We start from the raw sequence: 25729 nt of genomic DNA, 5'->3' as shown, positions 1-25729 counted from the left end.
TGTGGAAAAAGTGAAACGCTGTTAAAACTTTCCGGATGCACTGTAGATGCTCAACCCCATGCAGGTAAAGGTAGTTTGGATCTGTCTAATTGGTGCAACAATCTCACACATCTTTACTCCTATTTCAACATTAATCACAAAAATGTCTTCGCTCAATTTGCCTGTGTAAGACACATTCTCCGATCTATTAATTAATAGGCGAACTCTGCAGGCCGCTCTCCTTGGAGGAATCATGAGGACCCAGCCCCATTCAGGATGATCACACAGTTCCCACAAAGGAAAAACCCCTACAAAAAAAAAGAAACCCCACAATTTCAACAAAGCATTTTTAGCACTTTCAATCTCACTCTTAATGCTGTCAGAGGAAATGCCTGTTTCCTCCGGATCTCTTTTATATATGACTCTGAGGAAGTTTTGTGGCACTGAGCAACATGAAGAGACAAAATAGAAAAAGAAAAACACTAATAAAGGAATTCCAGTTCTCTTAAATTGAAAACATGACATAACAGAGACTGAATAACAAGAATAACAACGACAACAACAATAATAATAATAATAATAATAGTCCTTTATTATTCTTGGTATTATACTCTCTGCCCTTGCTTACAATTCAAAAAGATATGACATCCTTAAACTCTACATTATTTATTATCGTCATAATACGGAGCTGTATGTTCGTTTTCTCTCTCACTTATTTGTTTTTATAAACATTTATTTTCTTTACGGTGTCAGACGAACTGCTAGATTAAAAGAACAACAGATCCGACATCATGTCTGGACTACATCCAATAGTACATCTCCTCAACAATCCCAGTTATTTGGTTTCGTATTGAAGAAACAAACAAAAAAGAAACAATGACACGCCACAGAATTTGTTGAATTTCATGGAAATGTCTCACTACTCATGGTGACACTTGGTCCCATGAACACATAAAGGGAAACCCCTCCACACCGGCCTGCTATATATACATGTTTAAGGTTATGTATTAACCAGTGTTCACTTGAGGTCAATACTTAAAACGCGATTCCCCGACAGAGGCCATGAACATCCTGATTGGTGAGTAGTGAGGTCACGCTGGTGGAGGAACGCTGCTCCTCAGTCACCTCCTGACTCTCAGAGAGGAGACACGCGGAGGTGCAGCTGAAGGAGCAGATATCAGGTGGTGGTTATAATCCACTTGGGCTCAAAGGGTCCTGTTTGCTATGTTTAACTGCTGGAGTTAGTTTTTGGGTCAGGTTTCACATTTCACTGACTCCTCTCGCAACTCTGTAGCCTGGAGGGGGGCATGTTGCTGCAGGCGAGCAGAGAGCCGGGCTTTGTTCCTCCACTCTCTCACTCACACACATACACACACACAGACACACACACACACACACACACACCCACACACACACAGATTGTACCGGGTACGCGCGGATGGGCTCCTTCTGATGCCAAAACGCTTCCTTGTTCTTTCCTGATCGACCTGATCTCCTCTCGCAGCCTTCGCCTTCCGCTGCCTCGCCATGGCCACGCTCGCCCGCAGCGCACCTCTGCCGGGGGGGAGCGCACTTGTTGAGGGGCCGCAGTTCCAGAAGCTGGTGCAGCAGAGCTGCAGCCTGGCGCACAAGATCCTGCTCTCCGTGCCCGACGCCCACAGGTCCTGCATCCACACAGAGGTGAGAGACACGCTGGTGTAATGTGTGATCCAGGCAGGCTGCTTCGTGATTTACTTGCGCGCGCATGACTGATGACTGAGCCGGCACCAAGCCTCCGTTACTGGTCTGAAAGGCCTGGAGTCGGACCATGTGTCAGTATTATTTTATAACTGCGCATGTTGGAAAGTTATAAAATCAGCTGGAACAGTCCTCGTATCACCCGAAGCTGCTGTTGACTTAGAGCAGTTATGGACCAGCATCGATCTCTGAGGTCTGTGATTTATTGTCAGGGTTAATAAGACAGTCTCCATATGGTTTATGCTCCCTTCAGTCGATGGGAGTTGCCTATACATAGAAAAAAATATATATTGTTTTTATTATCGTCATTATATAACATTGAGTTCTTTGGTTTGTTAAGTGTTTTGGTCTGTGATTATGTTGAGTTTCTTAGTTGTCTCACATATTCTATGTCATAATATATCTATCTATCTTTCTATTTATCTCAGTCTTTGTGTATTGTCCATATTTACAATATCTTTCTTTTTAATCTTACAAAACAATAAAACATGTTATGCGTTATCTCTTCAGCCATTTACCGTTAGGACTGCACTTTTGAGAAAATTGTATTTAACCACAGTTAAAATGTTATGCCAATTAATACCTGTGCTACTGTACAGGTATAAATGATGAAGTTTGATGATCATTATAGTAGAATATTCTTTTACAGTACATTTAGCTGATAATGCGTAAATGGACTCCACTCATAATGTTGTTCCTAGGAGAAAGTCTCAGCACCTCTACCACTTTGTCATGTGGGATCCAGGCTTTTCAAACAAATAGGCCTACAAGCATGTGAAGGATGCACATGTCTGCAGTTGCATGCCAAGCTGCAAACCATCCATAAGATCTGTGTGTTATCTCTCCACTGCAGACTCTGCAGCTAAACTCCACAGACAATACCAAGCTTGAGATAATGGCAGCCAACATCGGCATCCTCCCGGCTCCTGTGCTCCGAGCCGTGTCAGAAAACTTCACTTTGGTAAGAATCGACAAAGGCATTTCTCTGGATGTAATGAGATGGGACAAAAAACATGACTGATGTATTGTGATTTATTTTTCTTCTTCTATTAGAATACCTGTTTGACCCGCATGTCTGAAGGTCTTCAGCTGCACCGGGCCTTACTGAGCGCCATTTCTGAAAGGCTGCAGAGCCAAAACAAAGTGACTGAGCTAATGGCCGACATCAGAGACCTCACCATTCAGATCAACAAGGTAGGAGCATGCCTCCATCAATCCCCTTCTGCCCTGATGAATGATTTGCATTTGTAGCACCTATGTGAAGCCATTTCCTCGTGCCTTACAGATGTTGCAGAAAAATGGAGCGGTGCAACCCTCGCCGACCCCGGTTGTTTTACGTCTGCACGGGGAATACGAGGTTCAGGTGGCGGCGCACCTGACTCTGGTGCAGCTCCAGGCGTTTGGGCGGGACGCCATCCGCTGCCTCAGGAACCTGGACCAGAGCCGTGAAGAAGAGGCGGAGAGCTGACCAACGGGTGTCGGCCTCTAAATGCTTTTGGCTTTTGTTCCAGAAGTACCTTATCCTGACGTTTTTTTTTTATAATGGCGCTTTATTTATTTATTAACTAAAAGATAATTTATTTTTAATATTCTATTTTTATTTTAAGCAAGATGTGTGAAGGCGGTCACTCAAGCAAGACCAGGGAAGTGGATGAAATTAAGAGCAGAGAGAAAAGGAAGATCAGCTGGAAGGAGCTGTGGGGAATGGAAGCAAGGATTAGCGTCCTGCTTAGAGCAAACTGTGACGTCCTTCCCCTCGTTAAGATCCACCCTGTCCACTATGCTCGACTCCAGCTACCCTGAGGCCCATCCTCACTGGTTGTAAAATAAGCCTCTCCTTAAGGTTGGTATACGTGGAGACACAACCAGGTACAAAAATGACTTGCAGCAACAATTGAAACTTGATGGACATGGGCCAGCAGCTTTCAGCCCCTTCAAATATTGTCACTACCACCCTGAGACCTGATACTCTGGTCCGACACCCTGACAGTACACTGGGAGGAAGCTGTGGATGAAGCGGATGAGAAGAAAAGGCTGCGGTATGAAGTCATGCCATTAGAGGCAGAGCAACGTGGCTGGAAATCAATATTTAAGTAACATCCACCATCAGGACGCTCAAAGTTCTGGGGATATTGCACATATTCAACATATTGTCCTATATTTTAAAATGATATATGTATTTATTTATAAATGTGGAATATTTAGTATTTATTTGGGGGATTCATTTTGATAACAAAGCTTTGTTTTGCTCCGTTATGTTTTATCCTGCCGACTTCAACTATTTAACGTATGTTTGCACAAAAGCTTTGAAAATTAAATCACTATGAAGTCTCAGACAAAATCTAACAATATATTTGAGTAGTACAACAACTATACTTACTCTCTCTTCATAACAGATTTTAATATCAGTAATGTGTAAGAAAACAGTAAGTGTAGACATTTGTATGAACTTTATCATCTGTTAACACTCATGTTGGGGAATGTAGGCACATTTTGGAATCGTTATGTTCTGTTGTAATCAAAAATGGTATGTTTCGATCCCTTAAATAAAATGAAAAAATGAAAAGAAAACTTCCTGAAAAATGATTTTGTTTCGTGTGGCACATCAGCCACCAACACGAGTCATCCTGGCGAATTCTGCATCATCAATGAAATTATTTATAAAATTCCAGTAAAGCTGTCACTACTCAATAAGTGCAACTTAAAGTGAAATAGATACTCGAGTGGTGTTATTTTTGCCACCAAACCAGACCGATTTCCTGAAAACGATGCAACTGATGGTTGGGTGCTGACCACTCACTTTTGTCAGTCAGGTGATGGTCTGTTGGCGCTTGTGCGTAATGTCATGTGGTAGCCTGGCTGGCGTGTGACCAATCCACTGACTCAGGGATTTATGTCCACCTGATGTTTTTATAAATAAACACACCATTAATGAAACTAATTTTAAGTAAATACTGGCAGACAGAAAACAGAGGAGATCAAGTATAGGTTTCAGTCTAAATCTTATTTAGACAATTGTGAAAAGCAACATTAAAAAAACAGTAGAAAAACAGTGTTTACAGATAAATGGTTACAGACACATTTTCCAACAAATAGAATCCCTTTCAATGGATGATTCTGCCAGATACAAAACAAGAAAAATTAGTTTTTTACTCATGACAGAGACCTGGATGTTAACTTAGTACTTATGTATATTTAAACACTCTGTTCACAAGGCAGATATAGCTTTGGCAGCTACTCTCCTTCCCAGGGGCAGAGTCAGGTCGGTGATGGCCAGAACAACTTTAGGCTTGGCCAGAGCAGGCAGCTTCACCAGCTCAGAAACCTGGGAGCACAAAAAGACCAACAACCATTATTAACAACCATAGTTAGATAGTAAATCCAAACCATTTCTATTTTCATCACTCTGTCGGTAATGTTAAAAAAAATTAAGCACTTTAGTAGCACCTTGTAGTTTGGCTTTCTGGAAGAAAATTGTATTTCTGGGTTTGTACCCTCATGGTTGAATGCACTTATTGTAAGTAGCTTTGGATAAAAGTGTCATCTAAATGACAGGTAGTGTAATGTAATATTTTTTGTTTTTTGAATTAATTTTTTAACCTATATGGGCTTGTTCTGCTACTCAAATATCCCTCATATTATTTCCCCCCAGAATGCACTGTGGGCCAGAAAGCCATTAGTTCTAAAATAAGAACCAGGTTTTTGGAAGTTCATCGCATGAATGCTTTTCTCTTTCACCATCAAGATGTATCACTCTAAACCTAAGCACTTAATCCTGAAAAGGGTGTTTGCAACAAGCACAGGAAACACTCAGTTTGGGGAGGAGATACAAAACCTTCCCACTAAGGTCTGATGTAACAGCCACTCATCTTCCTCCCTATCTCCACCCACTCGATGGCTCATAACTCACCATAGTAAAGGGCATGAACTGCAGGATGCTGCCTCGACTTCCCTGCTCCAGTGACTCGACACACTCATCCATGAAACTCTGCACGAACTGTGTGTGCGGTCCGGCCATCTTGGAGCCCACGATGGAGGAAATGAGGAGGAATAGGTTTGCTGGGGAGAAGAGGACAGTTGGTGTACACTGTTGAAGTAATTGCTAATTTTCTTTAGTTCAACTTATTGCAGGGGTTTGTAACTAGAATATTTAGGACTTGCCCAGCCAAACATCAATCACTGTTAAGCAACACTTGTTTTGCAATTGGCAAAGAAAACTGCCATAAACAGCAAACTCCTTGAGAGCCTGTTAGATAATATCATGCAACTGTTGTGCAACTGTAATTTCTGCAGGGAAACATCGCAATAAAAACATGCAGTTACTGAATTTAGACTTTAGAATAATCTTCTTGTTCTCTTCCATTCAAATAACATAAAACGTTATTTTCATGTTTGACCACCAGAGAAGTACTTTCTCAATAATATATAAAATAAATGTTATTTACTGGGTTACAGTTAAAGAGGGAAAAGCCTCTTTCAGTCATGCACTATTTATGTGAGAATATAAATATCTGTGTCGTTTGCTTTGGATATTTCCGGAAATTTTCTTCCAAGTCGATCGTACAATTTTGAGTGAACCCATGAGGATACAGGGAGGACAATTTCAGGCAAATGAACAGATAAAAACTGGGAATACATTTATCACATGATGAAACATGTAGAAGATGTTGGCAAATATATGAACTTGGAAAGACGACAAGATTCTAAATCGGTTGGCGAATGCCGGTGTTCATTTCCTGAAATGTTGCTGCTGCTGGGAAAGTGTGACCCTTCATATGTTAAAGGAAAACTCCAGAATCACTTTTCCAGACTTTCCATAGAGTTCATGTCTAAACACAGCTGAAGTGTCTCATATCACAACAAGGCACCTGCACACTTCAGTGCTCTTTGGCATAGATTTGTCTGTCTCTACTGGAGAAAAGTGAAACCAGATTTTTTATCGAACGTGAGGAATCGCAACCTTACCTACTTTACTCCGGATTTGAAGGATTTTAAATTGTGTGACTTTGAAGGTGATAAATTCAAGTGTTAATTTTTCACCTTTATTTAATCTTTAATGTGGTAAGCAAGCGAGAGTAGAAACATGGTGGTTCTTTTCTCCTTGTAAAGTTGCTCACAGCAGGACAGTGAGTGGACACAAAGGCAAAAGTTCTCACCCAGGACTCTGTTCAGAGGGTCCCTCATGTTGACGGTGTGGAGCTGGGACGCCGACAGGGAACTGCTCATAGACCGGTCTCCTATGATGCGACAGGTGACACGAGAAACAGAGGTTTTCATTTCATGTGGATATTTGAGATAAAACATACACATTATTATAGTACGTCAACAGGGAAGTTGTAGTTCTTCGTATTGTGCGGTTGGTTGACAGAACATAATCTTGTCTACAGGTTGTGGAAGTCTACAAGGTTTCCTTCCACTGCTGTCTTACGCAATCTTCTATTGTTCCTAAAATAAACATGTTAGACACATTTCCACATTTCTTTTAAAGATGTGGGGCAGATTAAAAAAATATATATATATACCAAAATAAAAGCCTAATGCCTTAAACGCAGCGTGATTTTCTTCATTCTACTGATGTTTCTAAGTAACTGGTCTTTTCGTGGAAAAGGTGGAGCTCACGGATTTTCACAAGTCCATGAGCTCACCGAGAAAAAGTGGCTGATAGGTTTTTTCCAAATCACGCAACACACCGGTTTCTGATGACCTCTGTCGGAATTTCACACTGAATTCATCTAAAATGATCTAAAAGTGAAACAGTTAAAATTCCCGAAGGTGATGGTCTGAAAGTTCTTTAGGTTGGTCAGGATGTGAAGTATTAGACACAATACAATCCCTCTGTTTCTCTCAAAATCAAACTTGTTGCTTAGTATTTTAATATTACAAGCAAAAAGCCTTCCATCAACCTGCAGTGCTCAAGTTAGAACTTTGTGATGTACGAGACGCTCAACAGATACGTTATCTTTAGCAAATCTGTTTATATAGATTTATTCAAGCTTTTCTGATCTCGGTCAAAGTGCTCACAAGAGGCAACATGCTGGTAACAGGATCTTTCGAAAACAGTTTTCTTTTGAAAACCATCTGGTATTTGCATAATCCCCAGCTCAGACAGACACCCTGATGACTGGTCCCATGGTTTATAAAACGACTGTGTGTTAAAAACCAGATGTTAATAGACTGACCTGGACTGGAAAGGGCTGCAGGCTCGTCTTCGTTGGAGCTAAGCAGGCGCATGAGTTTAGATGGTTGCGTGTCATCCAGGGGAAAGAGGCTGTTGTAATCCTGCGTCAGACAATACATGTGCTTAGACTTCAGCGTGGCAGAGATCATTAAGACAAGTGGCCTTGTTTTCACCTGCTCAAAATAGTATTTAACAGTTTACCTCTATATCTTCTCGCTGTCTTTTGCGTTGACGCGCTGAGAACGAGCCTCTGTGGTGAGTGGAGAAGGAGCTGAGTGCGCACCAGACGGACAACCTGAGGAGTCACCAGGAGAGTAAAGTTAACACCAGATGCCCAACAACCAAAACCATTGCCACCATTGACATCTGCTCCTCTTACTTGGCGAGCGCTTTTCCAGGTGGGTCTGCCAGGCTGTGCCAGTGGGCGGAGTCTGTGAGCAGGTTTGGCAGTATGGTACCCAGCAGGGTGAGGGTGATCTGCTGAGTGTCCAGACAGAAGATGCTGTAGAGCAGCTCCACCACCCGATTGGCCCACTCCTGACGGGTCTCCTTCAGCAGCTCCTGAAAGAAGATGCAGTGACCGTGCATAAGGTTTCTTTGGATGCAACCTCTTTTGAAGAGCACCCATATTGGATGAACAGTCCTACGAGACAGGGAACACAACACACATTCCTCCTGATGGCTTCATGTTATTCCCTTGACTGACAGTTGGTAGCATTCAAGATATGAAAATAAATTCACCAGCGTGTGATCAAAAGGGAACCTAAAACGTACAGTGACTTCTCTATAGAATCATAATACGGTATTAATCATTCATTATACTGACATCGTAATAATGATGTTCTGTAACTGGTCAGAAATGGAATTGTGTGTAAATAAAGCAGAGCTGAACAAATTGATTTAATCGATTAAATGATCTGTAATTGATTTCAAAATTGTTGTCCAAACCCGGATAAGGATAAGTAAATTAAAATGGCAGTTTTTTTTAATAGTAATTACATTTAGTGATTATTCACCACAGTAACTTGCGGATCTTGAAATCTGAAGCCTTTAAAAATAGCAGGAGTTGTTAACATTGATCATTGAGCGATCAGCACCTTTACCTCACCCTCTTACCTTGACCAGATTGTTGGTGAACCAGAAGACCCCTCCCATGTTCAGAAGACTCTCAAACAGATGCAGGGCGCGGCTGTCCACCCAGCCTTTGCGCAGCACCGTCTGGAACTGCACGCTGAGGGCCTTGTGGATGGGCTCTTTGGCGGGCAGCAGGTTGCGGTAGGGGATCGGCTCCTGGCCCTCCATCGGGGGCCGCAGAGTCGCAGCGGTTTGTTGGAAGACATCAGCGCACATGTGCTCCATGATGGAACTCATGATGATGACTCTGGTGAGAGCATGGGGAGATGATGTAATCGTTATTCCATGTTATAATGGACAGTGTTGGACAATGTGAATTCTTACGAAGCACCCAGACACGTGCGTGGGCAGAAGTTCACAAAAGGTCAGCTTTTCAAAGGTCATGCAGTCTCTAACCAATCAAATCATGTTGTTGCATATACACTTCCTGCTTGACATCAAACGTCAAAATGAACCCGGAGAGGAGGCCGTGTCAGCTGGTAAGCCTGGCGCAATCACCACGGGTAGTTAGGTCTTCAAGCGAAGAGAAGAGGAAGCGAAACTCTCTGACACCAACATCGATGTGTTTGTTACTGAGGTGGAGGTGAAGAGCCATTTAATGACACAGCAGTAATGTCACTAATAAAGAAAATGCACTGAGAGTGAGAGTGAGGACGATAGAGAGAACGGAGCCTGAAATAATAAAAAGATCCAATTTAAAAAGGTGGATGTATCAAATATTTGCTTCACACTGTCAGACTGTAGGAGAATTTGTTGTATCACCTGTTCGTATTTCATCACTTCATCATTGGCGTGCATCTATCACGCAGCATTCACACGAGGGTCACCGCAGTATTTATATATTTAGAGCAATTGGACCGATTACCTCACATCAGTGGTTTATTTTTAATTTTTTTATGAGTGATCTCCTGTGCGCCTGATGGCACAGTCAGCGATTTCACACACACTCGTCCTGGATGATACACGCACAATGTGAGAGGATATTAATGAAAACTATGAATGACTCGGCTCTGAAACTCCGCTGTTTATTATTATCTGAACGTAATTTGTTATTTTATATCTTTTTCGGATGAAGGTTCTTATGGAACATATGTTCCGCGAGCACAACTAAAGCTGAGTGATGAAGTGGATCAATAATCTGGCTTCAGTTCACCACCTCACATCTGCATCGCCACTTTCCCCATCTCCAAAAATGTTTGTACGCACGAGTCAGAGTGTGCGTGGAAGGGAACACATTCTCCCGTCAAGTTTGTTTTTTATAAATCCCAACTTTTGCCTGAGAAAGTTGTAAAAAGTTTGTAAATGAGGGCCCTTGTTGTTGACTTTATCACTCAAGTAGGGCATGGCAGGGCATGTAAGCACAAATCAAAACATTGATCATTTGTGTTGATTATGGGGATCGCAGGCACGATTTCCATCAAGAGTTAAAGCAACACGTACATGCGGGGGGGGGGGGGGGGCAGTTAGTGTGTGTTTCAGACAGACTTTTACCGTTCATTGTAAAACTGCAGCGTGTTCTCCCCGTACAGCGGAGTCACAAGCTGTCTAATCATCGTCTGAGGCTTCTCCCTCTCGTCTCGCCCCAGCATCCTGACGTGGGCGACCAGCCAGGCCACTGCGCATATGGCCATACTGCACACTTTCCCCTTAATGTTGTCAGTGATCTTCTACAGTCAGTGATAGATGACAGCAGAAAGAAAAAGAGGAAGGAAGGAGACAAGATTCTGACTAAAACATGTAGTACAAAAAAACTTGAATGGAATAGGGAAGAAATGACAAAACCGAAACCAAATTTGTGATGTCACTGTTGCTGCAATGAACCACATTTGTGAATCATGCTCATTTGATCAATGAGTCGAATTACAAGGAAAAGTCTGAAAAGTAAAATTCTGTATTTTGGGATGGGCAGGGGGCTTACTAATACAAGATAAGCAACAACCATCTGGAAAAACGATTTCTCAGTTACAGGAAGGCAAATAAAAAATAAGTTTGACATACCTGGACTGCCTCAACAGACAGCACGCCATTCTCCCACGCATTCAGTACTTCCAGGATGGCCGCGGGAGTGCTGAGGCAAATTTCGTGCCATTTCACCTGACTGAGAGAATAAATAAACGTCAGAGGAACTTCCATATTTAGAGGATGACTTGCCATGCTCACGAAATTTCCATTACACAAACACAACTGAAATGAAACACCATAGTAGCGCAAGTTATAACTGTCCTGAATCGGATTCCTGAGTATTGAAAACCTGATTTGTCCACAAATGGAATCTTAGTTTTTAGGTGCTTACAAGTACATAATCATGGTTTTAACAATGTATTACATGTTTATTTATGAATTATACAGATACAACCTTCAAACCTTAAGTGTTGCTGTTTTAAAGACGTGGACATTTATTTTCCATCTCTCACTTAAACGAATAGAAACCAGTTGTTTGGAGGGGATGAAACTTCACTGTTTCAGGTATTCTTAGGCCTTGTTAGCGGTGGTAAAAATGTCCTTTACATTTGCCTGCAACTCACACTAGTTTCATCTCTGAGGAGTTGTTCAGCAGGGTCACAAGGCTCTCCACTTTTCCAGGCTCGGGTCTGAAGCAAGGGTGGTCTGGGTTCAGAGTCTTGCCCTCTTCAGGCATACACGTCTGCAGCCAGGTTTCAAAGAAAGGGGTCTCCCCTGAAGGACTGGGGTCTGACAGGATCACCTGCAGATGGGAAACATGAGGCAGCCATGCATAGTTGAACAAGGGGGATTTTCAACAAGTCTGAATCAACCAAAACACACAGATGCCACAGACCCAATCAATCTAGAATATTCAGTTGTTCCTGAAGAGAACGTTAGGGCTGTAATGCACAGCACTCTGAGATCTTGTGTTCTTGCACTGAAAAGGCAGGCTGATTTAACGCAGAGCAAGCTTGAATTTATCATTTACTAACCTCTGAGCCGTATGTCTGCACCACATGGCAGAGCATGAGGAAGGAGATGTCAAAGAGCAAGGCCCGTACTGATGCAGATTTAGCTGAGAGAGAGGAGGGGAAAATCCACAGGGTTAATATGTGTCATTCATCAAATGGTCAATGAAGAAATGAATTCCCACATTGAAACATGTCCCTCAAGTGTTTGAACTTACATCCTTCACCACTGATGTGCTTGGGAAACTCATTGAGCCTAAAACAAAAGAAAGATCATATTAATATTACATGAAACCTTAAAAATCTGAAAACCATTCAAATACAGCTGTAACTTGGCATCTTATTGTGCGATTCATGATTCTGGGGACATCAACTGTTTAGTATTTACTCACTTAATAAACTTTCGGGCAAACGATTTGAGTTTCCCAGTAGCTGCTGCTGCCGCCAGGAGGAGATCAAGGCTCTTCCCAGACAACATGTGTCCCAGGACCCCTAAAAGGCCCTCAGGGGACTTGGAGTGGTCTGCATCTACAGTCTAATGAACAAGAATAAACAGGTTATGCTCAGTGGTAATTTTTACCTGAGGTGTATTGACCAGAGTATATGCTTTAAGAATCACTTTCATCGACTGACATTTATCAGCATGTGTCTTTGGTAAATTGTATATATATATATATATATATATATTAGAGAGCAACCAATATCGGTTTGCAAATAATATTGGCTGTTATGACTATTTCCGACATTCCTCATCCAAGTTTTATATATTTGTTCATACTTGAGTTTTTCTTTCTGTTCCTAATATTGGCATCAACATCAGATCCCAAAATCCGTTCCATCATCTCGGGTATTTTTATGTGCAATCGCTGAATGTAAGAGAGGCTATAAGCTCCACATCAACACTGTAACACATCATGGATTCCCTGTACAGTTTAGATCAGGTTGCGGTGGTCTACCTTGAGAATATTGGTGACAGTGGGCTCAGCTCTCAGGATAAGTCCCGGGTTAGGCTGGATGTTAGCATTTTCTGCCGTCTTTGGCCTTGGGGAGAACTCCCTGTCCTCGGCCCTGAATCAAATGTGCAAGAGGAGAGGAAAAGAGGAGAGAGAGAGAGAGAGAGAGAGAGAGAGAGAGAGAGAGAGAGAGAGAGAGAGGGCAAGAGACAGACAGACAGACAGGGTGGAGGGGTTGGGGGATATGGAGGGTGTGATATTGTGTGAATATGGTGAATAAATCCATCAATGTTCAAAAACACAGGAAAAAAAGGGCAGAAAACAGGATTTCTGGTGCATTTAATTCTCGATAAAAGTCCTGTTCCTGAAATGCTCTTTTTGAGATGGCAAACCGTACCGTTTTGCAGTGAGGTTGGCTGTGTTCGACTCTGACAGCAGCCCAAGCTTGTTGCACTCCTGTAGCAGCATGCCGAGACAGTCGCAACTATGTAGAAACGCACAAGAGAAGGTATGGAAACGTAAGAGTCCAGGTGATGGCATTATAAAGATAGCTTTCTAATCTGGTAAAATCCTACGATAACGCATCAGACAGTGAATACGCTTGTAGAACATTGCTCACTTGCATCTCTGGTCAGCTTTGTCCAGCAGTGGAGTGAGCTGGAGTAAGTACTGAAATGCAATATTTACATCCTCCATGAAGTCCTGGAAAATAAATTGAGGGGGGGGGGGGGGGGGGGGGGTGAAGGATCACGTATAACAGTTAAAAACATACCAAGAGCGATGGCTTTATTAGAATGTTTACTTGGCAGTAGTTAAAATCTTTGATATAGTCAGTTTGTTCATTTGTTGGAAAGTTATCAGAGACTCAATTGTTGTACCTGTCCTTTGTCACCTTGTGGATACTTCTTTAGTCGCAGTAAAACTTGTGGGATCTGGGATGAAGAGGAAAGAAATGTACACCCATACAAGGGTGGTCAGAGAGTTGATCAGTTTAACCTATTTCACCTTTAACACTAAAGCGATTACTGCATACAGAAATAAAAACAATTTAGGGGAAGAAAAAAGAAGCTATAACAGAATAAAGTTAAGACTATTAAATCAAAACGATATGTTTCCCCTCAATGATTTATTATGGACTTTTACCATTAAGTTAATGTCACAGACCAAACAGAACAGATCTCACCTTGAGGAATGTGAACGCAGTCCATTTGAGCTCCTCTGTGCCCTCTGGTGACTCAATGAGGCCGGTGAAGCAAGCCTTCCAGACCTCCAGGACAAAATGAGGAGTAGGAATTTGCTAGGGAGGACAAACAGTTTGAGACATCTGCAGTTGATAAAGTAAAACATATGGAAAATACTGACAGCACCCTTTCATCTGGCCAGTGTAGCGCGGAAACATGTGTGCAAATATGCAAGGCAAATTGAAGATTTAATGAAGTGTTTTCAGTGACATGCTATTGAAACAATGTCCCAGAGAAAACTTGGTTGAATAAGTTCCATTACCTCATGTTATGTCAACTTTACGATATCGTTGCTGTCTATTCAAGGATGTTTGATTGCACATATTTATACTGTGCAATCAAACATGTTGATATATATATATATCTTATTTGAAACTTTTTATAACTCTAAAAGCACGTTTTTTGTAGTAAGAATTTCATTGTACAGGAACGTATATATGACAAATGAAACACTTTGAATTTGAACTTTGAGCACAAAGCTGTCCACTCGGATAAAATTGACATAATTTCAAACTCTTTTACATCTTTATCACTTTGAACTGATAATTTGAAAAGATGTGCAACAGATTTAATAACCCATTTATCTGAAACTAAAATGTTTACCTGCATTCTCTTGATCATCATTAACTGCTCCACTAGCGGCTGCGTCTCGCCCGTCAAGTTCATGGTCCCTTCTAGCATGATGAAAGCGTGGACTGAAGGAAACGACGAGTGGACCGGAGGGTCACTCTGCTCTGACAGCATCAGGGGAACACTGAGGAGAGACTGAAAAGTTAGAAAGACGAAGATTGACTGTGAAGGTCTTGAAAAGGAGCATCATGCACAAATAAGGAACGCAATGGGAATCTTCACCCTTTCACTAGTGACAAGCTCTCCTCTAGTTTGGTCCTCAGTGTCTGGTTAGGTACGCTGCCGAGGCCATCTGTCACTTTCTGAATTGCTTGCTCTACACTGCTCCAGGATCCTGGGGAGGGAAAGAAGCAGGTTTAAGGATTGATTTCGTAAAGTCGCGGCAAGGAGAGAATCATGACCACCATGTTCGAATACGATCCTGTCACCTTGGTCCTCCAGCCGGGCAATGTGGACCAGGGCTCTGTTCTTGTTGCTGGTCATCAGTCTGTGAAGCCTCTCCTGGCAGGCTCTCAGACTGGCCTCTGTGCTGGCCGAGGGGCCCAGTTCTCTCAGCCTCTCACAGTACCAGGCGCAGCCGTGCAGCAGCCACAGCATCACTCCCAGCACAGCCCGACACAGTCCGATGCATTCCTCTGCTTTCCCGTGACAGCTTCAGTCAGAATGGAGAGGTGGCCGGTTAAAAATATAAAATAAAATGTGTAAAATAGCAACGCCGTTCATTGAACACAACACTGTACAGGGAGCCACTGCAGAGGGGACCCGAGCCCTGTCTTAAACTGGGATGATTAAGTGTATTTTCATGTACTGTATATACAATACAACCTGTTTATTAATGTTTATATGCAATTAGATACTTCAGGTTTTCCATTGTGGCCAAGTACAAAGCAGCTTCCCTACTGCATAATATGAGTGGTTTATGGACTGAATATTATGAATTTGTTTATCAATTTTAAAATGCCAATTTATGTTTCATGTATTCAGTCAACTATGTTCTTACTTACTTTGTTTGTAAAATCAAAATTTTATTTAAAGTGTAATAAAAATACCATTTGTGCAACTGACACAGGTTTAGGTCTGAATTTGGATCAGAATTTTGGAAAGATTTAGTTTAAGCAGTTTCTCTATTGTAACAAAAATATAATAGTGTCATCAAACATACAAAATGTAGATTTTCCTGTTGGCAATTTTAAATAGTAACAACCACCATTGATAATTTCACATACCTGAGACGATGGCAGAACATGTCCATGATCTCCAACAGTGAAGTGACACACAGCTCCCGAGAAAAATCTTCAAACTAACAGAACAAAAAGGCATATGTCATGAAAATGTCTGGTATTTTAAAATAAAGTGCACACTACCATCATTCTCATCAAGCTTAAATTACCTTGCTGATTGCTAAGAGGACGCTGGAATAAGACACCATCTGGGGAGAGAGGGGATAATGTTCACAAGTGCCAAAATAACATGAAAACGGTTTGACAAACTGAGCAGCTACATAATGTTTTGCATTACCTGTGAACTTATAGCATATTTGAGGTAAGACAAAATAAGGGGGTTAGGGGAGGGACCGATCATCGCTTGCTCCATCAGGGCTTCTGGAATAGACACACAAATAGTCACATAAGAGGTGCCAGTTAGACAAGTGTCAAATAATCAGCATTCAAAAAAGTACCTTATCACGCCACTTGATCACTGCCCTCTCAGGATTCAAAGTAGAGTATAGGAGCCACACCTTTTAGCTATCAAGCTCGTCTCCTGTGGAATCATCTCTAAGAGTAGATTTAAAACCTTCCTTTGTGATAACGTTTATAGAAAGAGCTAAGACCATCTCTAAGTTATTCTGCTACAGGCCTATATTTTTCTATACACATGTCTTCTCTCTCTCCTCCTCTCCCTCTTCATATCCTTAATGTCTCATCAATACAGAGTCCACAGGCTTTATCATTGCAGATCCAGGTTCGTGGTTCACAAACTGTTATTGTGGTGGAAGCCGATTGTGGATTATCATTACAACTAGATTGTTGAGATATACAATATGCATACTCAGATACACTACCATTTCAACAGTCATACATTTTGCATGAATGTCATTCATATTTTGATTTGGTTGATGTGACATGTAACATCCAGTGCACTTCTGTCAGTCTTGAGATATGGATCCCTCAGTTGTGGCTCTCTACTAGTTTCAACGTGTTCCCCCAATTAAAGGATTTTAATGTAGTTTATCCTCACTCTTGTTCAGGGGAGATAATATCGCACCTTATTCATTTGGATTTGTGCATATGGGATATATAAAACCCAAGTGATAGATCGAACACAGCTTTTGTCCTCACTAACCTGCGAGGTTAAGATAGTCCCATGTAGCTCCCTTAGGGAAGTTCTTCTTGATGTTGATCGCCCACTGGTAGTCACTCCACCGCTCCTTCCATGCCTGCAGAATGGCTTGCTTCAGGTTGACCACCTTCATCCTGCTACAACAAGCAACACGTTGGCAACACATATAATATTCAGCCATGCAACCATTGCACTTATATGGTGGTAACTTTTATGCGCCACTCGGTTTAGCCTGTCATTCTTTTACATTACTCATTAGCTCTTTTGCCACTAGCCGTTAGCTTCCGATGTCATTCACCCACAGGTTCAAGTAAAGCTGTCCTTCCGGCTGCGGGAAAATCCCCCTTATGCCACAGAAAGGCAGATAAACTCCAGTCGCACTGCGTCACAACGACATTTTACCTGTTTGCCTTGTTTTTGCAGCTCTTTCACCGTTTGACTCTCATGCGCTTCACAATACAAGGTACGGTTTTGTTGTTGTGAAAGACGTAGGCGCTCATTGGTTCATCTCGTGACGCGTTAGTATTCATCCCGCTGATTGGCCAGAGAGGGAAACACACCGCGGAACTCACGCTAGCATCACAAGATGGCGCACTTTACAAACTTTAGAGTCAAATAGACCCCGAATAGAAAGTGGAGGCGCAAGGTAAGAAAGATAGACTGTAAACAAGTAGACATATTTAAGTGACTGGAGGAGTATTTTATCAATTATTTGCTGTCAGACCCGAAACTGGTCGCGTTTAGCTGACGTTATGATAGGGTACAGGTGCCAGGGGTGGAAAGGAAAGACGAAAACAAACATCACTTATATTTCACTTTTGATAAAATAAGTTTGCATTTTCACATAGGAAACGTCCAAGTATAATGCAATGGAATGTTATATAAATGTTTATCCTAAACAAAATTAAAATACAGCTTAATTTGTACTATGGCAAAGAAATGACCCCTTGACCTGCAGACGGTGCCAGTCACAACGTCCACTCTAAATTTCTCAAAATGTATTCGGTAAAATCCCTGGAAACTTGACCTGCAGACAGTGGGAGTCACCATGAACAAGAGTGAGGTGACAGTTCTTTGTCACCTCTGAAGGATTTTTATTTATGTTTAATAGGAGCAAGTTATTAAAGCTATGATGAAATTGTCTCTGATATTAACTTACATTTTCTTTAAAAGCATGTATACGATTCAATTTCATCATATTGTTAATTTCGTGTTTGGAAAGTCAAGATGTTTTGTGTAATATTGTTTACTTCTTTAATACAATTTCCATAATAAGTAACCCTTATTTTCTGCTGCAACCACCTGTCAAGTAACTGTGTTGAGATGTGTAACCATCCCATTCAGTTGTGTGATTCACTGCAGTGGTTCCAGTGTTATTCAACACTAGGTTCTGTTCTGTCGATTGTGTTAGAGGTTGAGAGAATGAATAAACAAATGAAAAATCACAATGAATTAATTAACAATTCAGCACCCATGCAATCAATTAAACAGATTTTAATGTGAGAGGAAATTCTTAATGAAGTAAGTTATTTGCTAGTGTTATTATATTTTACATTGTTATTGTTAATACGATTCTTTGATTGCCAACATGGTATTTGTGCTTTGACAACACATTTAAATATCTACTAGATACTGAATACACAATGTAAAGTTTACAGAGACATTAAAAGAAACATTAGCGTATTAGTCTAAAACCAGGTTTTTCACAACAGAAGCCCCCACACATTACAGTTATTTTAAAGGATTTCTAAAAAGTATTTACAATACCACTGGTGTGAGATTCTCTAACTGTCCCTTTTCCACCTTTAGACACTCACTTCTTCAACTTGTTAAAAGGGATACTTTTCACCATATCAAAACCACCTCAAATACCCCGTCGAGTGAGGTCCTGTATTGAGTCTGTGGCAACAAAGAACCTCATTCTGTCTGACACTGGAGACGCTGTCCTGCCTCAAGCGATGTCCGAGCCCGGGGACGGAGCAATGCCAACTAGCCAAAGATGATCCATGCACGCTGGCATAGTCTAGGTAGGCTGGCTTTGGAGAGGTGATGAGGGAAAGAGTTGTTTGTGTGTGTGTGTGTGTGTGTGTGTGTGTGTGTGTGTGTGTGTATGTGTGTATGTGTATGTGTGTGTGTGTGTGTGTGTGTGTGTGTGTGTGTGTGTGTGTGTGTGTGTGTGTGTGTGTGTGTGTGTGTGTGTGTGTGTGTGTGTGCGTTGGTGTGTGTGCATTGCGTGCATGGGGTAACTGGGGAGTAGGATCCTCTCCCTGTTTCTCTTTGCTGCATTACATAAGGGTGCTGACAGATTTGAGTCTGGGGACACCAGAGAGACTGTTGTCGCAGCTCTGTGTCTGTTCTCATGACTTCACTGCTGGGACAGACTCCGATTTGCTGACTCTCATTTTTCTTCTGTGCGACTGTGTGATTTGCTTCAGTTTGATTCTATCGACTTGTCCCAGTACAATGGAGCTCCCTGGTGTTTGGTTTCTGTTATTCCTCCCAAATGACCTCAGCATGTATGCGTCTAACTTAGCACTGAAGGAAGACAATACTCATAACATCTTCTGTGGATTTTATGATCATAATTTGAACTGAAATGTTCCCAGATGTAATTTTATAGACACTTTGAGTTTTTCAAAATACCTTTGAGCTCCATTTTTCTGGGGTGAACAATGGCTATTATATTCAGACTACAGCAAATAACACTGAAACCATGTGGATTGTATGTATTGTATTTTTGTCTAAACTATTAAACACATCAAAGGAAACTGGTAACAAATGCATAACAAATATATGCTAAAGTAGATAAAGTATCCATCTATCATCATCTATACGGTATTATTGTATACACAGAGGGAGAACAGGATAATCAATCTATTTGATTTTTTTTTCACAGCTTCACTGTCTTCCTCCTTCTTTCTCTCTTTATCTAAAACACACTGAGGGCCTTTGGGCACACACAGGTAATTACCAAGGGTTGAGAGCCAGGAAATTAGAGTGGGCCCCTTTACGTCCCCTCAGGTTGTCAATTCATGTTACTCCATGAATCAGGACAAACCAGAGGGAACTGAAGGTAGATATGTCACCATTTTTAATGCTGCATACAACCATTGTCACAGGTGTGGCAGGCTTGTTCATGGAGAGACATGACCATTTGGTTGCAAACATCTCATGTTAAAGCCAAAGTGAGGAACCTTGGTTTGTAGCTAATATCAACTGTGTTGGATGTTTTGTTTCTTTCCTAAATTGAATTCCATTTCAAGGTGGAGATATTCAGCTCAACTATCATCAATCTTAACAAGGTGAGACACTTGACTTCCACTGGACAGAATAGTTTAAATTTATTATTTTTTGATTTCGATTGTATTGGACTTAAGTTCACACAATGTTGGCTATTTGTAACACAATAGCTAATATCTTATAAACACTGTTACACTATATACTTTTCCTATGGACAATATAATGTATATACGATCCTTTGTAGTGGATATTTCCATCATGTCAAAAAAAGGTGTATTTACGAGGGGCTGAATAATAATCCATCTTTGATTAGCTGAGACTAAAAGGAGTATCTTACCGTTGAAAGTGTTGGTCACAGAGCCACATGCGGATCGACACTGAGGAGCTTTATATAGACCCTTCAACGCTATTTCCCCTCATTTTACCGTAATCAGAATTCCAGGCTACCAGGAGTTTCTTCCAGCATTAATTAGAGCTAGTCTATCAGGGCTGGCTGGCAGAAAGCCCGGCACGGCCTCCTCCTCGCATCCTTCCACATGTTTTTGCTCCTCGCTGAATCCATTTTTTGGTGCAGCAGCTTTTATTTTATAACACCGAATTAAACGTGGAAGTCGAGGCCCCAGCTGGCTTCAACAACAGTTCCCTGGGACTCACAGAAGGGGCATTCCCAAAGGATCCTGGGTGCTAACTTTACTGTTGCGTAATTTAGACACAATATGAAGACAGCGAAAAAAATCTACAGTGTCTGTCTGTCTATCTATTGGTCTGTCTGTCCTCAAATCCTAGTATCCATAATTACTATTGGTGCTTGAGGTATGCTCCCCAGCTGCACGCTTTTTTGTTTTTTTTGGACCAGGGGGTTACATGGCAACAATTTATAGGTTCTATGTGCCGGAGCCGTGAGTGTGAAGCGAGAGGCTGTGCACCAGCGCTGTTCATAGCTGTACAGTTACAAACATCTGCCAACAACCCCAATATTGAATTGTACCATTTTTGGCCTGCGGGGTTGGTAATAGTTAACACAAGTAAAAACTGCAGCTTCGACCTGCTGAGAACAATTTAAGCAACTGATGTCACTGTTAACCATCTCAATAGGCTATATGCTCATCAGAGCTGGATGATATGTGTTTAGGATTATAGCAGCCCTCTGACTTGTGAGGCAATTTATCCTGACATGGCCTGAATTATCCAGGACCGCTTGTAGTCTAATCCTACTGTTACAGTACACTACAGTACACTGCTATCATGAGATCGCTCATTTACAGAAGTCAAACTCCGAGTTCTGCAACCCGTGCTACACTGATGAAAAATCTATCGTGCTTTCATGCATTGGGCACTCATTAACACTGTCCGCCACTAATCCTGAAAGCCTCACTTCTATTGTATGTGTACGTTACCAAGCCCCACAAAGCCAGACAAACCCTGCCCCGGCCGTGTTACATAATCAAACTTGGCAAAAGCTTCCAGCATAGCCTCTATGATCCCTGTGTCAGTTAGCGCTGAGACCCGACGCCTGAGCTCAGCACAAGCAGTGGCCAGCAAGTTAATCCCACATCTGTCACTCACCCTGAATCTGAATCATTTAGAAACAATTGATTGTAGTGCAAATAGTACAGGATTTTTCATCACCAGACAAAAGTTTGTTTAGTGGGGACGACGACGGGGATCTTGTTGTAAGCTTGTTTGATAAATACGAAATGTACTCCTAGGTTGCCCAGTGTCATTGTAGTTATTATGTCGTAGTTATACTTGATGGAAGGAGGCAGCATGGGTCAGGAAAGAACCCATTACATTTAGATGTGGAAATCTAGTGAATTTACATGTTGGGACTGTTGGGCTTGTTATGCGCTGTATGTGTTTTCTTAGTTTTATGCATATGTTTTCATCAGGTATTGGTTATACTGCTGAACAGTACAATACATAAACTTACCATTGTGCAGGTAATAGGGCTTTTTCAGAGAGGACATTTCGCAGCGATACAATATACAAATACACAAATGTTACTAATGACTTTAACAAAGGCTTAATTCTATTCACGTGTCCCAGTAAGACATGACAGTGTGTCAGTGAGCCAATTCCCCCAAATAACAGGGACCTGACTGGAGCAAAAAATAAATGCATTTGTGAAATAGACATTGATTTATGCAAAAAGTCCCAGAGGGAAATGTAATACCTGCAAACATTCAGGTTGTTAGAGTAATAGTGATCTCTCATGTGATGTTACTCCATTGATCTGATTCAGTCAGCCGCAGGCCTCTTGCCTAGTTCAGCAGGGCCAAAAGGCTTGTGGCCTTGCTGGTTGTTTGTGTGTCACAGTGATTAATTGATGAGCCTTCTTGAATAATTGGCCTAAGACCAGGGAGTCATCTGTCTGTGGTGACGCAAATCTCAAACCACCCCTCATGGTGATGTATTGCCTCAGCTACCACTTCCCCCATTGATTAGTCAAGCTTGATGATGTCTGTGGTTTATTATTGGATTGTACATTTCGGTACAGCCCAGACAATCACAAAAACTGTTGAAACAAAAGAGATAAATCGCAGTCTTTTTTTTTTTTTCACAATTAATTTTTTATTGAATAATTTAAATGATTCTGAATGAAACTCAAAAGCCCAGTAGACATATCGCTGGACATATAGGAAGACTTCTACAGAGGTCAAAGGTTTTTCAAATCATCCCTTTAAGAGAAATACCTGTTTAATCATGAGCAACTGTGCTGAAAGGAAAACAACAGAAATTCAATCTTTAACAAACCGAGACAAGATCAATCGATGCCGCCCGGTAGTCATTTCATTGTGTTACTCTATCAAAAAAAGATAAATATACTGATTGCTATATTCTATCAAAAAGAACATTGTATAAAAATAAGCAGATTTGCTCAGCCTAGCTGCTCCCTATTTATGATTCTTTTGATAATGCTATTATGCTTTTTACACTATAAACCTATTTATCAAATTCTTTGTGTGTTCAGTTTTTAAGGGCTCAGGTGGGAATAATCACATCTAAAACAATCTCTAAAAAACATTATTCAGTAGAAATTATTGAACTATGCATTTAAGTGACGCAGCATAGAAGCTGTTTATGCTTCACCTTTTTTTTTTACCACTGAAATATTGTGAGTATATGTGCAGAGGATTCACACGTCAGTGTATAAAACCTTCCCAGAAGGCAATGAGCATAATCAATGTATAGGGTTGGGTAAAGAACACTTCACTTATAACCAAAAAATGCTTTTTACATTTTCTGCATCCTACAATTTTCAAAAAAAGCGACATACAACCAAGAAATATCATAGTCAAGCATCCCGCTAAAATGAAAGGATATTTGGAATACTATTTGGAAAAGGTTAGCCATTGTGACCAACATTACATGGTCATCCCCTTTTGTTTTCCACCATATCCTACAGCTTACCACCTTTACACATGTGATTTTTTATGTATGAAAGTAAACTATTATTGTTTTAGTGTTTTAATGAGGTAAACTGGATTTTAAGATAAACACTTTGAAAAGGAATACAGGATCATATTAAAATGCTGTTGTCCATGCCAAAAGAAAAGAAGTCATGCATCCTACTTTAGTCTCTTAGCTAATGTTAATAGTGACAACTAGTGATTCAATCTATAACTACATCGGAAAATTCTTTTTGATTTAGTTTTGATTGATTTGATCTACAACTGGACATTTTCTAGTTTAGATTTTTGATTGAAAATGTATTTGCTTTAATTGATAAATGTACTACTAATAATAGGAATGCTAATCTATACAAAGCCCATTTGCTAAGTGGAGGACACCTTATTGGAATATAACAACCCATTTGTCAATATTAACTGTGTTTGGAGGATTTGGATCAATCACCTCAGGACCTTAGTCTTAGCTACACTCCATTACTTTGGTATCAAATCTGAGGTTTAACATCTGCACAAATAAATCACATGCCTACAAATACAATAAAAACTGGAAAACGTTCATCATTCTCCCGTCATCGTTCCTTTCATTTGTTATCTGTGACTCAAAAACTATAAATGTCTATGTTCAGTGTATAACAAGAGAAAAATTAAGAATAGAGGTATTAACAATATTCCAAAGTGTGTGCTCCAGTGTTTATTGCTTCCATTCAGCATATTGCTAAAATGTATTTAACTTTCTACAGTGTGTGAGTTTTGTAAATGCCAGGGGAACGGGAGTAGGAAAATAGGAGGTTATTTTTTATTTGTTGTACTGTTGCTTTTGTAAATGTTTTGCCAAATTGAGTCTTGCACACATTCATTCTATTTATATAAGGATACTTTTGTCCCGTCTCGTCAAGTCTATAAAGATTTGATATAGACATTGACTCTGTTTGTAACAATAGAAAAAGCTGTTACATTTGTCCACTATTACAAATGTAGGCCCAGCTACTCAAGTCGGTTAATATTTTAAGAATATTTGAGCTTTATCATAATGCAAATTGTTTTACAAACCTCTGCCCCTGTCATACTTTGGAAAGGATGTTAAATACTAAAATGTTAAAACACTCCAGCCATAGAAATGTCACAAAGTTTCGAAATTCCTTGTGCACATTTAACATTTTTAAATATGATTGTTATTCTTGTTGAATCGATTTGATGAATGTAAAAAAATACTCTTATAAATGTATTTTTATTTTAGGCTGTTTTTAATAACATTTGTAATTCAATAAAGCAGGGGTGGGGAATCTCTGAGATGAATATGGTCTGTGGAACATTTAATAAATTTAGTCCCTTTTGTGGGACCTCTCTTCTGGCTGTATGCCTGTCAGGTCACAGTCACGGTGAACGTAACACAGAAAAAGCCAATCTCAAGCTTAATTACAGCTTGAAACATACAACTAAAGTGGGTGGGTTGCTTGAATAAAGGTTAAATTCTTTGACAGAGTTTGGATGGACAACAAGCAGCTTTCAACAATTAAAGTAAAAGTATTCTGACAGAGACAATGTTACACAGGAAGGTTTCGCTGTGAACAAGCTATTAAGTGAAACCTCATACAGAAGGGGAACTTGTGAAGGAGCCTTGTTGCTGCAGCAGAGCTGCTTGCTCTGGAATTGCACAACATTAAAATTGTGCATTGTGTGCAAACACTGCATTTTACTCCTCTGCAAGAACAAAAGCCTGCTATGACGTGAATATGCTGGTGAGTTTGGTTTCGGGACATGAAACGGAAATCAACATATTTGTTGAGCTGTTTAATTAGGAACAAGCTGATATGCGTAACAACCTACAACATGAAATATTTTAGGTGCAAAGCCTTCTGATCAAATTCTATTAACTGTGTGTACGTCATGAGGATTTTCTCAATCTGAGGGGGACATGAACTGAAGGTTGGATCTCCGTTTCAGACAACCTTCTGCTGTGAGCCATTCCTTTCCT

The 25729-nt window shown here is 40.7% G+C and overlaps 2 protein-coding genes across 5 annotated transcripts; one reads left to right on the top strand and one right to left on the bottom strand.

Annotated features, from left to right (window-relative positions):
- Positions 1-1068: 1068 nt before the first annotated feature.
- Positions 1069-4287, top strand: csf3a (colony stimulating factor 3 (granulocyte) a). Of its 2 annotated transcripts, none has more exons than XM_053414051.1 (4): positions 1069-1659; positions 2570-2677; positions 2770-2910; positions 3002-4287. In XM_053414051.1, exons 1-4 carry the CDS (start codon positions 1507-1509, stop codon positions 3182-3184), a joined length of 585 nt encoding a protein of 194 aa, XP_053270026.1. In that variant the 5' UTR covers positions 1069-1506; the 3' UTR covers positions 3185-4287. The 2 variants fall into 2 exon arrangements, with proteins under 2 accessions (XP_053270026.1, XP_053270027.1); XM_053414052.1 differs by lacking the exon at positions 1069-1659 and adding an exon at positions 1666-1790.
- Positions 4288-4701: 414 nt separating this feature from the next.
- Positions 4702-17606, bottom strand: med24 (mediator complex subunit 24). Of its 3 annotated transcripts, none has more exons than XM_053414048.1 (26): positions 17507-17606; positions 17108-17238; positions 16283-16365; positions 16155-16193; positions 15991-16064; positions 15193-15416; positions 14987-15098; positions 14738-14888; positions 14077-14190; positions 13772-13825; positions 13513-13595; positions 13291-13377; positions 12897-12996; positions 12333-12475; positions 12159-12196; positions 11965-12047; positions 11554-11732; positions 11027-11126; positions 10520-10695; positions 9011-9275; positions 8274-8455; positions 8096-8189; positions 7896-7995; positions 6873-6953; positions 5627-5775; positions 4702-5041 (listed from the first exon to the last, which is right to left on the bottom strand). In XM_053414048.1, exons 2-26 carry the CDS (start codon positions 17235-17237, stop codon positions 4925-4927), a joined length of 2958 nt encoding a protein of 985 aa, XP_053270023.1. In that variant the 5' UTR covers position 17238; positions 17507-17606; the 3' UTR covers positions 4702-4924. The 3 variants fall into 3 exon arrangements, with proteins under 3 accessions (XP_053270023.1, XP_053270024.1, XP_053270025.1); XM_053414049.1 differs by having other exon boundaries at positions 17108-17241; positions 17507-17593; XM_053414050.1 differs by lacking the exon at positions 17507-17606 and adding an exon at positions 16443-16539 and having other exon boundaries at positions 17108-17241.
- Positions 17607-25729: the final 8123 nt, after the last annotated feature.

Source organism: Pleuronectes platessa, chromosome 21 (genome assembly GCF_947347685.1).
Source record: "Pleuronectes platessa chromosome 21, fPlePla1.1, whole genome shotgun sequence".
Taxonomy (NCBI): Eukaryota; Metazoa; Chordata; class Actinopteri; order Pleuronectiformes; family Pleuronectidae; genus Pleuronectes; species Pleuronectes platessa.
The sequence above is the reverse complement of the archived record's forward strand: the minus strand, read 5'-3'. Positions and strand labels throughout refer to the sequence as shown.

What these genes read in the sequence shown, in the direction of transcription:
- med24 (XM_053414048.1), bottom strand. Translation starts at nt 17,237, where the DNA reads ATGAAGGTGGTCAACCTGAAGCAAGCCATTCTGCAGGCATGGAAGGAG. An exon ending in AGCTTGTCACTAGTGAAAGG is followed by an intron (nt 14,889 to 14,986) that starts GTGAAGATTCCC and finishes GTCTCTCCTCAG; the next exon opens with TGTTCCCCTGATGCTGTCAG. An exon ending in GCACATCAGTGGTGAAGGAT is followed by an intron (nt 12,048 to 12,158) that starts GTAAGTTCAAAC and finishes CCTCTCTCTCAG; the next exon opens with CTAAATCTGCATCAGTACGG.
- csf3a (XM_053414051.1), top strand. Translation starts at nt 1,507, where the DNA reads ATGGCCACGCTCGCCCGCAGCGCACCTCTGCCGGGGGGGAGCGCACTT. An exon ending in GGTCCTGCATCCACACAGAG is followed by an intron (nt 1,660 to 2,569) that starts GTGAGAGACACG and finishes TCTCCACTGCAG; the next exon opens with ACTCTGCAGCTAAACTCCAC. An exon ending in TGTCAGAAAACTTCACTTTG is followed by an intron (nt 2,678 to 2,769) that starts GTAAGAATCGAC and finishes TTCTTCTATTAG; the next exon opens with AATACCTGTTTGACCCGCAT.